General features: G+C 39.8%; 1 protein-coding gene across 1 annotated transcript in view; it reads left to right on the top strand.

Moving 5' to 3' along the window:
* The first annotated feature begins 2,911 nt into the window (after window positions 1-2,911).
* Window positions 2,912-12,924, top strand: part of PSME3IP1 (proteasome activator subunit 3 interacting protein 1) — a 17,226-nt gene continuing 7,213 nt past the window's right edge. Inside the window, exons 1-5 of the mRNA XM_007947395.2 lie at window positions 2,912-3,038; window positions 3,609-3,707; window positions 4,112-4,233; window positions 9,644-9,777; window positions 11,689-11,753. Coding sequence (XP_007945586.1) covers window positions 2,912-3,038; window positions 3,609-3,707; window positions 4,112-4,233; window positions 9,644-9,777; window positions 11,689-11,753 — 547 coding nt within the window. The remainder of the gene's footprint in view (window positions 3,039-3,608; window positions 3,708-4,111; window positions 4,234-9,643; window positions 9,778-11,688; window positions 11,754-12,924) is intronic.

Genomic DNA, 12,924 nt, shown 5'->3' with positions numbered 1-12,924 from the left:
ACCTGATACTTTATGAAAATAAAATTGTATGCTCTTATCAGTGGCTTATAAATTAAATTACAGTTGACCCTTGAACAACATGGGTTTGAACTATAAGAGTCTATTTATATGTTGATTATTTTCAATAAATATATTCGAAACTTTCTTGGAAATTTTTGATAATTTCAAAAAAACGTGCAAACTGCAAAGCCTACAAGTATTGAAAAAATTAAGAAAAAGTTAGATATTTTATGAATGCATAAAATATATGTAGATGCTAGTCTATTTTTATAATTTATTAACAAAATTTACATAAATCTATTATAAAAAGTTGAAATTTATCAAAAGTTATACACACATTTACAGACTGTACATGATGCCATTTACAGTTGCGAGAAATGTAAGCAAACCTAAAGATGCAGTATTAAATCATAACTGCATAAAATTAATTGTAGTACATATTGTACTACTCTAATAATTTCATAGCCACCTCCTGTTGCTATTGCAGTGAGCTCACTTGTTGCAAATACTTGCTTAAAACACTGTGTGATGCCAACCATCTTTGCTTAAGCAGTTTGCCTCTCCAGTAAATTGCATATTGCAGTAAAAAGTGATCTCACTGTTCTCGCATATTTTTCATCATTTTTACTGCAGTACCATAAACCTTGAATAACTCCATGGGACCCATACAGAGAGCTACTAGTGATACTAGAAGTGTTCCCAAGAAGCAGAAAAAAGTCATGACATTACAAGAAAAAGTTGAATTGCTTGATATGTACCATAGATCGAGGTCTAGAGTTGCAATTGCCTGCCAAATGAAGATAAATGAATCCAGTGTAAGGACTGTTGTTAAAAACAACAACAATGGAAATTCACGAAGCTGTCACTGCAGCTACACCAGCAGGCATGAAAACCTTGCACATTTTGTGAATACCTTTTTATCTCGTATTGAAAATGCAGCTTTTATGTGCATGCTAGACTGCTATAAGAAAGACATACCTATAGACTCTAATGTGATTTGACAAAAAGTGAAATCATTTTATGACAGCTTAAAGCAAAAGGAAGGTGAAAGGTCTAAAGCTGAAGGATATAATGCCAGCAAAGGATGGCTTGATAATTTTAGGAAGTTTGGCTTTAAAAATGCCAAGATATCAGGAGAGGCAGCTTCTGCTGACCAGGAGATAAGAGACAAGTTCTGAGATGCCATTAAGAAAATTGTTGAAGAGGAAGGATAACTGCCTGACCAGGTTTTTAATGCAGACAGAAGTGCCCTAGACCGGGGGTAGGGGGAGGAAATGCCACAAAGGATATTTATAAGTAATGAAAAAAAGCAAGCACCAGCATTTAAGGCAGGAAGGGATAGGCTATCTCTACTGCCTTGTGCAGATGCAGTTGGGTTTATGATCAGGACTGTTCCTTATCTATAAAGCTGCTAACTCTCAAGCCTTGAATGGAAAACAAACACCAGTTGCCAGTCTTTTGGTTGCAGAACAAGAAGGTCTTGACAACAAGAACCCTTATTCTGGATTGGTTCCATTGATCTTTGTTCCTGAAGCCAGGAGGTACTTTGCCAGTAAGGGGTTACCTTTTAAGGTTCTTTTGATATTGGACAATGCCTCTGGCCACCCAGAACCTCATGAATTTAACACCAAAGGCGTCAGAGTGGTCTACTTGCCCCCAAACACAATGTTTCTAATTCAGCCTCTAGATCAAGGGTCATCAAGACTAGGTTCATTACACATGATACACTAACAGAAAGGATTGTCAATGCTATAGAAGAGAACCCTGATAGAAAGGGCATCATGAAAGTCTGGAGGGATTACACCATTGAAGATGACATAATTGTTACAGAAAAACCCTTGAAAGCCATCAAGCCCAAAACAATAAATTCTTGCTGGAGACAACTGTGTCCAGATGTACATAATTTCACCGGATTTACAACAGAACCAATCAAGGAAATGAAGAAAGAGATTGTCAATATGCCAAAAAATAAAAAAAGTTGTGTGTTTGTGTGTGTGGATTTGGTGAAGGGTTTCAAGATGAGAGATCTTGGAGACATTCAAGGACTGATAGTCACTACACCAGATGAATTAATAGAAGACGACTTGATGGAGATTAGTGCTTCTGAACCAGTGCCAGACGATGAGGAAGAAGACGAAGAAGAAACAGTGCCAGAAAACAAATTGACATTAGACAATCTGGCAAAAGGGTTCCAATTATTCAAGACTGCTTTTGACTTCTTTTATGATATGGGCTGTTCTGTGATATGGGGACTGAAACTAAAGCAAATGATGGAAGAAGGATTGGTACTGTATAGAAACGTTTTTAGAGAAATGAAAAATCAAGAAAGTCAGACATAAATTGTGATGTATTTCCATAAAGTTACACCAAGTGTGCCTGCCTCTCATGACTTCCTTTCTATCTCCTCCCCCTCTTCTACCTTTGCCACTCCTGGACAGCATAAAACCCCTCTTCTCCCTCCTCCTCCCCAGCCTAAACAATGTGAAGACAACAAGGATGAACCAATGATGTCTGCTTCCACTTAATACTAAATAATCATCAGGCTGTACAGTTAATAAACTTAGTGTATGTGTGTGAGTGCTTTCGTGTGAAAATCTAGTGACTGTATGGCAAGAATGGTATTAATTGACTTTTTGTTATCAGGAAGACTTCAAGTCAACCGTAGGCTATCGTTAGTAGTTATGTTTTTGGGGAGTCGAAAGTTACATGCAGGTTGTCAACTGAATGGGCGGTTGGTGCTTCTATTCCCCACATTGTTCAGAGGTCAGCTGTATTTGAGAATTTCTTCCATTCAAATTTGGAAGAGAATTTTGAGGTAGACACAAAGCTAAATTTTATTTCTCTTTAGAATTTTAATTGCAGTTCTCCCTTGAAACTTTTTGTTTTCTTTTTTGTAGACCAGTTTTCCATTATGGATGGAGGGGATGATGGTAACTTTGTTATCAAAAAGAAGTTCGTGTCTGAGGCAGAACTAGATGAACGACGTAAAAGGAGGCAAGAGGAATGGGAAAAAGTTCGAAAACCTGAGGATCCAGAAGGTATATAACTTAGAATTTGTCATTCAATGTCATGTTTGTTAATGCTGACAGCAACCCTGCAAAGTAGATGTTAATATCTTCCCCTCAGAGATGAGGAACTGAGTGAGACTCAAGGGTGAAGTAAGATGTATAAAACCTCCATGGCTGGGAGCAGAACCAGGATATTCACACTCTTACCCTTTCTGTTCTACCACTCTGCCTTCCAGGAGAGTCTACTAGACTGTTCCTTCTACACATGTGTAGGTTATGTGGATTGTCAGTGTGAGATCCAGGGTCTGAACAACTGAGAACACAGGTCTTGTAGTTTTGGCTGACCCTTCATCCAGTTAATTGTTCCAGCAATGTACCCTGTTGACACTGCTAGTTAACTTTGAGAATTGCTGGCCTCTCCGTGATCCAGAGGAAAGCTGTAGACTTTATACTATTTTTGTGTTATCCTTGCCCTCAGATCATGTAGAGAAGACTTGACTATCCTTACAGCCCTTTGTGATCCTAAAATAATATGAAACTTCTAAAGTATGTACCTTTTTTACCCCTGTCTCTCCCTCTCTCCCCTCTTCTTCCTTTCAGAATGTCCAGAGGAGGCTTATGACCCTCGATCTCTTTATGAAAGGCTACAGGAACAGAAAGACAGGAAGCAGCAGGAGTACGAGGAGCAATTTAAATTCAGTAAGCCTTAGGAAATAGAGTCCAAGGGACTCTGCAGGGCATTGTTGGTGTACATCTGCCTCATGCAACCCTTTTTCTAAGTAGCCATGCAATTGTCTTGATTATCTAGTCTCCAGATGCTTGTTTGGCAGAAAAGAGACAGCCTTCTCCCTTTTAGACCACATTGAACATTTTTGTTTAAAGCTCAAGGTACCCATTTTAATTATATGCTAATATTTAGAAATGGGTAGAAATGCCTTGATGTTGTGCTTTGTTATGTATCCAAAAGCCATGGTGTTTACCAGTTCTTTCTTCTAATCCCCTAAAGGATCTGCTGTTTATTAAACTCAGGAAAAGGAAAAATCTTATTTGATTATATTTTCCCTTAAGTCTGCTAAGTGTTCCTTGCTTAATTATTTCTTCAGAAAACATGGTAAGAGGCTTAGATGAAGATGAGACCAACTTCCTTGATGAGGTTTCTCGGCAGCAGGAGCTAATAGAAAAGCAACGAAGAGAAGAGGAACTAAAAGAACTGAAGGAATACAGAATATCCTTTGTACTTGGGGAGAAATTTGTGAAGCATCAGTTGTCTCATCATCTATGGACTTCAGTTTACTCACAAACAGAATGAGGCTCTTCTGCCTCGTGATCTCTAAGTTCCCTTTCTGCACTGATATTACTGTTACTCTGAATAACTGGCAGTGATTCGTGAAAGTTATGTTGCCTGTTGCTCTCAGAAGTCCAGATCCTCTAGGATTACCTCAAGGCATAAATCCTTAGTACTAGAGTATGCTAACCATGTAGCATTAGACTCTGAGATTGATGGGGGGTGAAATAGACCTTATCCAGGGGAGAAACTGACTTCTGAGTTTTGAAAGGAAATGTTTAACAATTTTTCTGTGTCCTTGGTAAGACCTTCCTCACAGGTACAGTGTAGTCTGTCCCCGTAGGAAGTGCAGAGAAAACAGCAAAGATGACTTCACTTTTGCTCAAGACTGCCTTTTTGGCATCTACTTTAATGGACATCCCAAATATAACTTGGCTAAATCATAATTCTCAATTCCATGCCACACCCACCCCTCGTCCTTATCTCTCTGCTCTCCTCCAAAATCTTTCTAGTTTTCTCAATCTCAGAATCTGATACTGCTATACCACCAGGTGCTGAGGCCAAAAACCTGAGTCATCCTCATTTCTTCTTCACCATCCTCCCATCCCACATCTAGTCTATCAGCAAATTCTTTGAAGTGTATCTCTAAAGTGTATTCCAAATATGTGTACTTCTCACTGTATCTACTGCCGTTGCAGTAGTCCTAGCCACATCACCTCTCTTCTGGACTACTATGACCATCATTTGGTCTCAGCTTCTACTCTTGTCCCTGACGATCCATTCTCCACACAGCAGCCAAAGGAAACTTTTATAAACACAAGTGTGATCATGTCACTTTCCTGTGAAAATACTTATAATGGCTTCCCATTGCATTTTTACAAAAATCTACATTCTTTACCAGGTCTTACAAGGCTCTGTGATTTAGGCCAAGGTAACTCCCTGTTATTAGTGGTTGGTGCATAAATTTGAATAATAATAGTATTAACTGGTCTTCCTTGAAGGCGTGTGGGTATTATTTCTATCACTGACAGGATTGTATTTCAGGATAGATATTGAAATGTTTTTCACAAGGAAAGTGATGTCATTCCTCTTCAGTTTGTCATTCCCAGCATAGTAGACCATATGATTGTCAGATTCAAAATGGCCAGTACCAGTCCGTTTGAGCTCACTAATGCCTAAGATTGCAATCTCTATGTGTTCCGTTTCATTTTTGACATCCCATTTTCCTAGATTTATACTTCATACATTGCACATTGCAATCATTAATGAATGTTTGCAGCTGTTTCTTCTCATTTTGAGTTGTGTCACATCAGCAAATGAAGGTCCCAAAGGCTTTACTCCATCCATGTCGTTAAGGTCTACTACTGTCCTTTGAGGAGGCAGCTCTTTCCCATTTGTATTGTGAGTGCCTTCCAATCTGAGATGGCTCATCTTCTAGCACTCACTATATCAGACAGTGTTTCACTGCTGTTCATAAGGTCTTCAGTGACCAATTTTTAGAAGTGGAATGCCCTGTCCTTCTTCCAAATCTGTCATAGTCTGGAAGCTTTGCTGAAACCTGTCCACCATGGGTGACCCTGCTGGTGTTTGGGATGCTGGTGGCATAGCTTCCAGCATCACAGCTGTGTGAAGCACACCACAGCATGACAAACTGACAGATGCCTATGAGGAACACCAGTTAATACCACTGCTATTTAAATTTATGCATCAACCACTAAAGCCAAAGATGAAGAAATTGAAGAGTTTTAACAACTTCTGTGGTCTGAAATTGACCAAATGTGATCAAGATGTAATGATAATACTAGTGATTGGAATATGAAAGTTGGTAACAAAGAAGCAGTATCAGTAGTTGGAAAATATGGCCTTGGTGATAGAAATGACGCTGAAGATCGCATGATAGATTTTTGCAAGACCAATGACTTATTCATTGCAAATATCTTTTCTCAACAACATAAATGTTGACTATACATGTGGACCTTGCCAGATGGAATACACAGGAATTAAATTGACTACATCTGTGGAAAGAGATGATGGCGAAGCTCAATTATCATCAGTCAGAACAAGGCCATGGATGAATGCAACAGATCATTAATTGCTCATATGCAAGTTTAAGTTGAAGCTGAAGAAAATTAAAACAAGTCCAAAAAAAAAAACCCACAAAACCAAACTCATTGCTGTCGAGTCGTTTCCAACTCCTTGGGTTTCCGAGGCGGTATCTCTACGGAAATAGATTGCCCAACCTTCCTTCTGAGGAATGGCTGGTGGGTTTGAACCGCCAGCCTTCTGGTTAGCAGTCAAATGCCTTAGGCACTACACCAAGGAGGTCTGGTGGCATAGTGCCTAAGGCATTTGACTGTAGCCAGAAGCCTGGCGGTTCAAACCCACCAGCCACTCCTGGGAAGGAAGGTTGGGCAATCTACTTCTGTAGTGATACCATCTCGGAGACCTAAGGAGGGGTTGCTATGAATTGGATCTGACTGGTCGACTGGTCAGCAGTGAGTTTGGTTTTTGGTTTTTATCACTATCTGGAAATCTTCATTTATTTGTTTACTGGTTTGTTTATCTCTCTACTGCTGGAATGTAAAGTAAGCCCCATAAGAACAGGGACTTTATCTGACTCGGTTACCACTCATTTCTCCAGGGCTTTGCATATAGTAGGTTTTCTGTAAATATGGGAATGAATGAATGAATGAATGACTCCTAGGAGAGGTTAGTAGAGTCACCCTAACTGTTTTCCACCCAGAAGGATGCTTATTTGGATTTTTTCAAGCTTATGTGTTGAGCAGTTTCATTACGGTAATTGAGCAGGTTTTGCCTCTATGGCTGATGATATGACTCAGTGGTTTGTGCTAGTTGGTATTTTCTTGCAGTGTGTCAAATATGTTCCATTACAGAGGAATAGGGAAGAAAATCTGAAGAGATTCCCAGAGATTTGGTTTGGGTAAAAGTGACAGTGACTGAGGTGGCAGCATGATGCCACAGAACCTCCTCTGAACTGGTAGATAAAGAGCTGGCTTCTAGTCCCAGTTCTGCTGGTGGCATTCTAGTGCAACATTAAGGTAGCAGTTGATGGAAAGTTATATCACCATTCTGAATCTTGGTTTCCTTGTCTATAAACTGGGATTAGAGCCGTTTTTTTTTAACCCCTACTCCCTGTCCCAGTGACCCCAGAATAACATTATGCATTGATGTTTGTAGAGATAGGCAGATACGTGTATAACATTGTTACAGGCATCAGACTTTTTCCTCCAAGAAAATATGCTAATTATACTTCTCACTTGAATTATGTCTTGTTTTATGTCTATGCTTAGTTTGGCAGACTAACAAATAAGACATACAATATCTCCCCCACAGCAGCATTCTGGAGAGCAGCGTTGTTTGTATGGTATGAGTGTAAGATGCCCTTCGGCTTTCTGTTAAAAGGAAAGAATGAACAGAGCAGCAGTGATGTAAAATAAATGTTTCTGTCCTGGTAACATTGCAGTACATTGAAGAGGCTCCAGGGGTATTGGCTTTTATTGGAAATTTGGAAAGTTCTGACTGACTAGAGAAACTGACAAGAAGCAGGCCTTCCAACCCGCTGATGTATAAAACAGAGACATGTTGAGATAGGAATTGAAGGATTAGGTGTTTACTTACTGAAGATCTGAATTTGGAGCTGGTGCTTGGCTTTGCTTGATTGTTATACTAATGTGATTCTTCTGAATATAAATAAGCTGTGGCCTGCGCTGTGTTAAAAAAAAATGGAATTCTTTATTTTCTGTAGGTTCAACCAGCAACAGTAGCAATATTACGTGTGTTAAAAACTGGTTTTCTTTTTTTTTTTTAATGTCTCAAAGTTTTTGGTAGGGGTATGTGTGTGTGAGAGAGTATTTTGGGGGAAAAGAGAAGGTGGCTCAAAGGGGAAAAATTGCTTATGCTTTGGATGTGTTTCGAAAATTTTATTTTTATGCCTCTCGCCAAAAAAAAAAAAAAAGGTTGAGTGTTTTTCTTCAAGTTCAAAATTTACAAAGTTAAATGTTGGTTTGCGTTTGTGTGTTGGTATGATAAATACATGTGTGCTTTTGTTTTTAGTGTACTTCTTTCCATTTTTGTTTTATTTTCCAATATTTAGCTTGGAAAGATTTATTTGAGAGTTTCTGCCCCTTAAGGATGGACTTGCAAATAAAATACACAGCATGCTATTTTTTGGGCACTTTCTACTAGAAGGATGAAGTCTCTCTTTCATCTACTAGAAGGATGAAGTCTCTATTTCAATTTGAATCAGTAATAATGAACATTTGGTATTAAGCATCTGTTTCCATGGTGACCTTAAAAACGTTAAATTGATAAACCTCAGAATAGTAATGAGTGTTACACATAATCGCCTTTGAATACTGCTAATATTTAAAGGGGAGCTCTGGTAGCATAGTGCGTAAGGCACTTGACTGCTAACCAGAAGGCTGGCAGTTCAAACCTACCAGCCACTCCTCGGAAGGAATATGGGGCAGTCTACTTCTATAGTAGACTTCTATAGTGCTACTGCCTTGGAAACCCAAGGAGGGGTCGCTGTGAGTTGGGTCCGACTCGACGGCACATAACGACAACAACAATATTTAAAGTAATTGATGCCCATACGAACAGAGTTAGTGCCAGAAGGGTGATCAGAATTAGCATTTCTCTGTTCCTGGTACCCAGTTTTCTCCATTATTCAAAGACACATGGATAAATAGCTAGACCATAGACCTCCCATTGTCACTACATACTTCTTAGATTTCTTGGGCACTAGATGTCACTATTGTTCCAGTCAAGGATTAATGCATCTTAACCAAGGAATTATACTATGTCAGAATACTTATCTACTGCCTAATAGCTTGTGAGACAGAGCATGAAAGGGAGGTAGGGAAGGGGGTTGGTGGAGAGAACAAAAGAAAGTGACAGACTTTGAGTGTCAGGTTATGCTTTTAAAAAACAGCTTTCTGGTTCTTCTGTTGTGTTGTATATTCATCAGTGTTCCTCATTAAAATCATCCTGAGAGAGTGTTAAAAACATAGATTCCTGGGCCTTTAGAGACCCTCATTTGGTAGGTCAAGGGCAGGGGGTGGAATCTACATTTTTAACAAACCTTGAGATAATTCTGTTGTTAACTCACATCAGCAGGACAGGAGTTAGTGTTTGTGTCTAGGGTTGGATGTCGTTGATGACTGTTAAGGATGCTCTGCAAAGTCTGATTTTGCCTGGGAGGGGAGCATATATGAAGAAGGCTAAATATCACAGGGCAGTGGTTTGTATTTATCTTCCTTCTCTTGATTTACCATTATGTACAGTAGTTTTTCCTTTTGCTTGGTTTGACCCTTAACCTGTAACTCACAATAGTCTCAATAAAGTTGGAATTTCTCCAGAAAACAAGAAAGAAGTGGAGAAGAAACTGGCTGTGAAACCCATAGAATCCAAGAGCAAGTTCTCCCAGGCAAAGCTGTTGGCAGGAGCTGTGAAGCATAAGAGGTTAGCCAGCACCCGTACAACTTAAATCTCCCTCTGACTGTGTGTCCTGAAGTGCCACTTGTCATAGCAGCCAGAGCAAAAGGCTGCCTAGCATAAATTTTGGAGGCCTTATCTCTCTCCTCCTGCCAGATTGGTATCTTCTGTGGCCTTCGACCCTTGTCTCTTTGACCCTTCATTCAGCAAATACAATGATGGGTAGTCTCTTATTAGTCACTTGCCATATGCCAGGCGTGTTAAGTCCTTCCCATGCATGAGTTCATGTATTCCTCATGATGGTACTGTGAAGTACAAATTTTTATAGTCCCTATTTTACAGATGAAGAGACTGAAGATTTGAGAGACTGAGAACCCTTGTTGAAGGTCACACAGTAATAGGAGAGCTGGAGTTCAATATTTGAGAATTTGCTATGTTTCAAGGAAAATAAGGTAGCAAGTTCTGAAAAAGGATTTGTACAGAGTATAATGAGAGCAGGCAGGAAGAAACACCTAACTGCCTAGAAAGTGTGTGTATGCTCATGTTGGAAGTTAGGACAAGCATTAGAAAGGAGATGTTGATTAGGTAGGCTTTGAAACAAAGAAGGGAGAGAAGCACATCCCAGACAGGGAAACAGCTGCTTCAGAAGCATTGTGTCATGAAAGAACATAGCAGCTGTGACAGGATTGTAGACCTGGCTGTGACTAGGTTGACTTAGTGGGGGGTGGCAGCACTGCCTAGAGGTTTTGGGAAGTACTTTGTTATGTTTGTTCCTCCTTCCTGAATCCTAAAATGGCACCAGAGTGATTGAATCTTAACACAGCGATTTGACCAACCAGAGCATAGGTGAACTGATGTTAAGTTTAAGTGCAGTCTATTAGGCAAATCAATATGGTATATTGGCAACAAGCCACATGTTTTGAAAGGAGTATATTGATGCAGTCTTGTGGTTTGCACACTGTCCATCTGCTGCAGATGTTCCTAGGAACATTGCCTACATGTAAAAATGTTATCATGGTACAGCGGCAGAGGAGAGGAGAATCAGGAGCCTGAAAGGGCCAGTTACCCCAGCTATGATTATGCCTTTCAAGTTCTTACATAAGCTTTCATGCATGCCTTTCCCAATGTCTTCTAAGATTCAGCCCTGGGTCAGTTTTACTGGACTGTGTCAAGGAGGACTCCTTATAGGTGGGCAGTTAGTTATCTCACAGCAGTGCTCTTGCCGGTGGCAAAATGGATGTTTTAACTATTTACCTTACTTAGCACATAACAACAACATTACTTAGTCCTCAGATCACCTATAGCAAGAACTCAGTATTAGCTCTGTTTACCATGGTTTATTTGGTCATCTATGTTATTTAATGCTGCTTTGTGTAACAAAAAGGAACTCTGGTGACATAGTGCTTAACACATTCAGCTGCTAACCAAAAGGGTAGTGGTTCAAACCCATCAGCCACGTTGCAGGACAAAGACGAGGCAGTCTGCTATCAAGATTTACAGCCTTGAAAACCCTACAGAGCGGTTCTGCTCTGCCCTATAGTGTCACTAGGAGTCAGAATCAACCTTGTGTAACAGGATGATCATTTAAGTCTTCTGGGGCAGAAGTTCCTAATCTACTTGGCCCTGGGTTTATTTGAATCACCTGGGAATTTGTTGATAATGTAGATTCCTAGGCCTCACACTTCCTCTGGTTCAGTAAGTTTGGAGTGAGATCTTCATCCCTTGGATTAGTCAGGGGTTTTAAGTTGTATTTATAACTGATAACATAATTGGAAGGAGATGGAGAACCTGAAATGAAGACTTTACTCCCATTCCAGTTCCCTGAGGCTGCTTAAGACCCATCTAAATGGTTATTAGAGCTCCCCATTCTCCAAGTTCTGATCCCCAAGATTGTACAGAGCTCAAATCACCATGGTTTTTGTTTGTTTGTTTTTATAGCTCAGAGAGTGGCAGTAGTGTGAAAAGACTGAAACCAGACCCTGACCCAGATGACAAGAATCAAGGTGGGTGGCAGCCTTTGTTTCTTTCTGTTACTCATACCTGTGAACCACTGTAAAGGACTGGAATATATTGCATCTATGAGTAAATGCTTGTATCTCTCTTTAAGCAAGTCTACCTAAACTTAATTTACCAAACTACTTTATTTACTAGGCAGGATTTATACCCGAGAATATGTCTACTGCCCTGCAAAGTAATATGCTTGAAACTGGTGGAGCTGATAAGTGACAATTGTGTTCTCCTAGGAGTGCTTACAAAGCCCTAGTCATACCACCTCTGCTTACAAAGGGCTTTTTTCTGTCTCCCCCAAATGTCGAGTTTATTGATTTCACTTGGCTTGCTACCAGTGGGAGGTAGAATCCCTGGCTCCTGCAGATGGTTGGATTGTTTTGAACCTAGAAGCTTAATATAGTCTTCAGGAGTACACTTTTTTTTGGTAGCTACTTTTATATGATGAAATCTGCCTCTGTATTAAGTGGCACAAAGTTGTAAGTGAAGGTGAGTGTTCCTGGGGACTGGATCAGGGATGAGAAACTCAGGAGTTTGTTTTTAGTTTCACCCCCTGACTCCCTGGGGGTTGAGATTGCACTAAACTCAATGGGTCATCCATAAAACAGGGCTCATGTTTCTTTTTCTCTCAAAAAATAATGATAATGGGTGCTTTTAATATGTAGCAAATGAATACCAGTGATGGTGGGCTACTGCTGATACTCATTTGCACTAGAATACATTTCTAAAAAGGACGGTCAGTGAAGATTGTCCTTTCTACCCATACCGACTCCCGTCCATTTCTCCTTCCCAGAGACCAAAAGCAAAAACTCAAACTCACTGCCATCAAGTCAATTTAGACTCATAGTGACCCCCATTGGGTTTGCAAAGCTGTAAATCTTTATGGAAGCAGACTGGCTCATCTTTCTTGCATGGAGCAGCTGGTGGATTCGAACCATTGGCGTTTTGGTTAATAGCCAGATGCCTTAACCAGTATACCACCAGAGCTCCTTCCTAGAGACGGTGTTAGATATTTCTTATGTGTCTGTCCAAAGCTGTGTATTTACAAGTAATTACAAATATATTCTGTTTTAAAAATAAGTTTTATTACGGATAATTTGAAACATGTGAAGAAAATACTGTAATGAACCTCTATCACCTAGCTTCTGCAGTTTTTTTTTTTTTTTT

Source organism: Orycteropus afer, unplaced genomic scaffold (assembly GCF_000298275.1).
Source record: "Orycteropus afer afer isolate SDZICR_OR568_19922 unplaced genomic scaffold, OryAfe1.0 scaffold00009, whole genome shotgun sequence".
Taxonomy (NCBI): domain Eukaryota; kingdom Metazoa; phylum Chordata; class Mammalia; order Tubulidentata; family Orycteropodidae; genus Orycteropus; species Orycteropus afer.
This window is presented reverse-complemented; position numbering and strand designations above follow the sequence as displayed.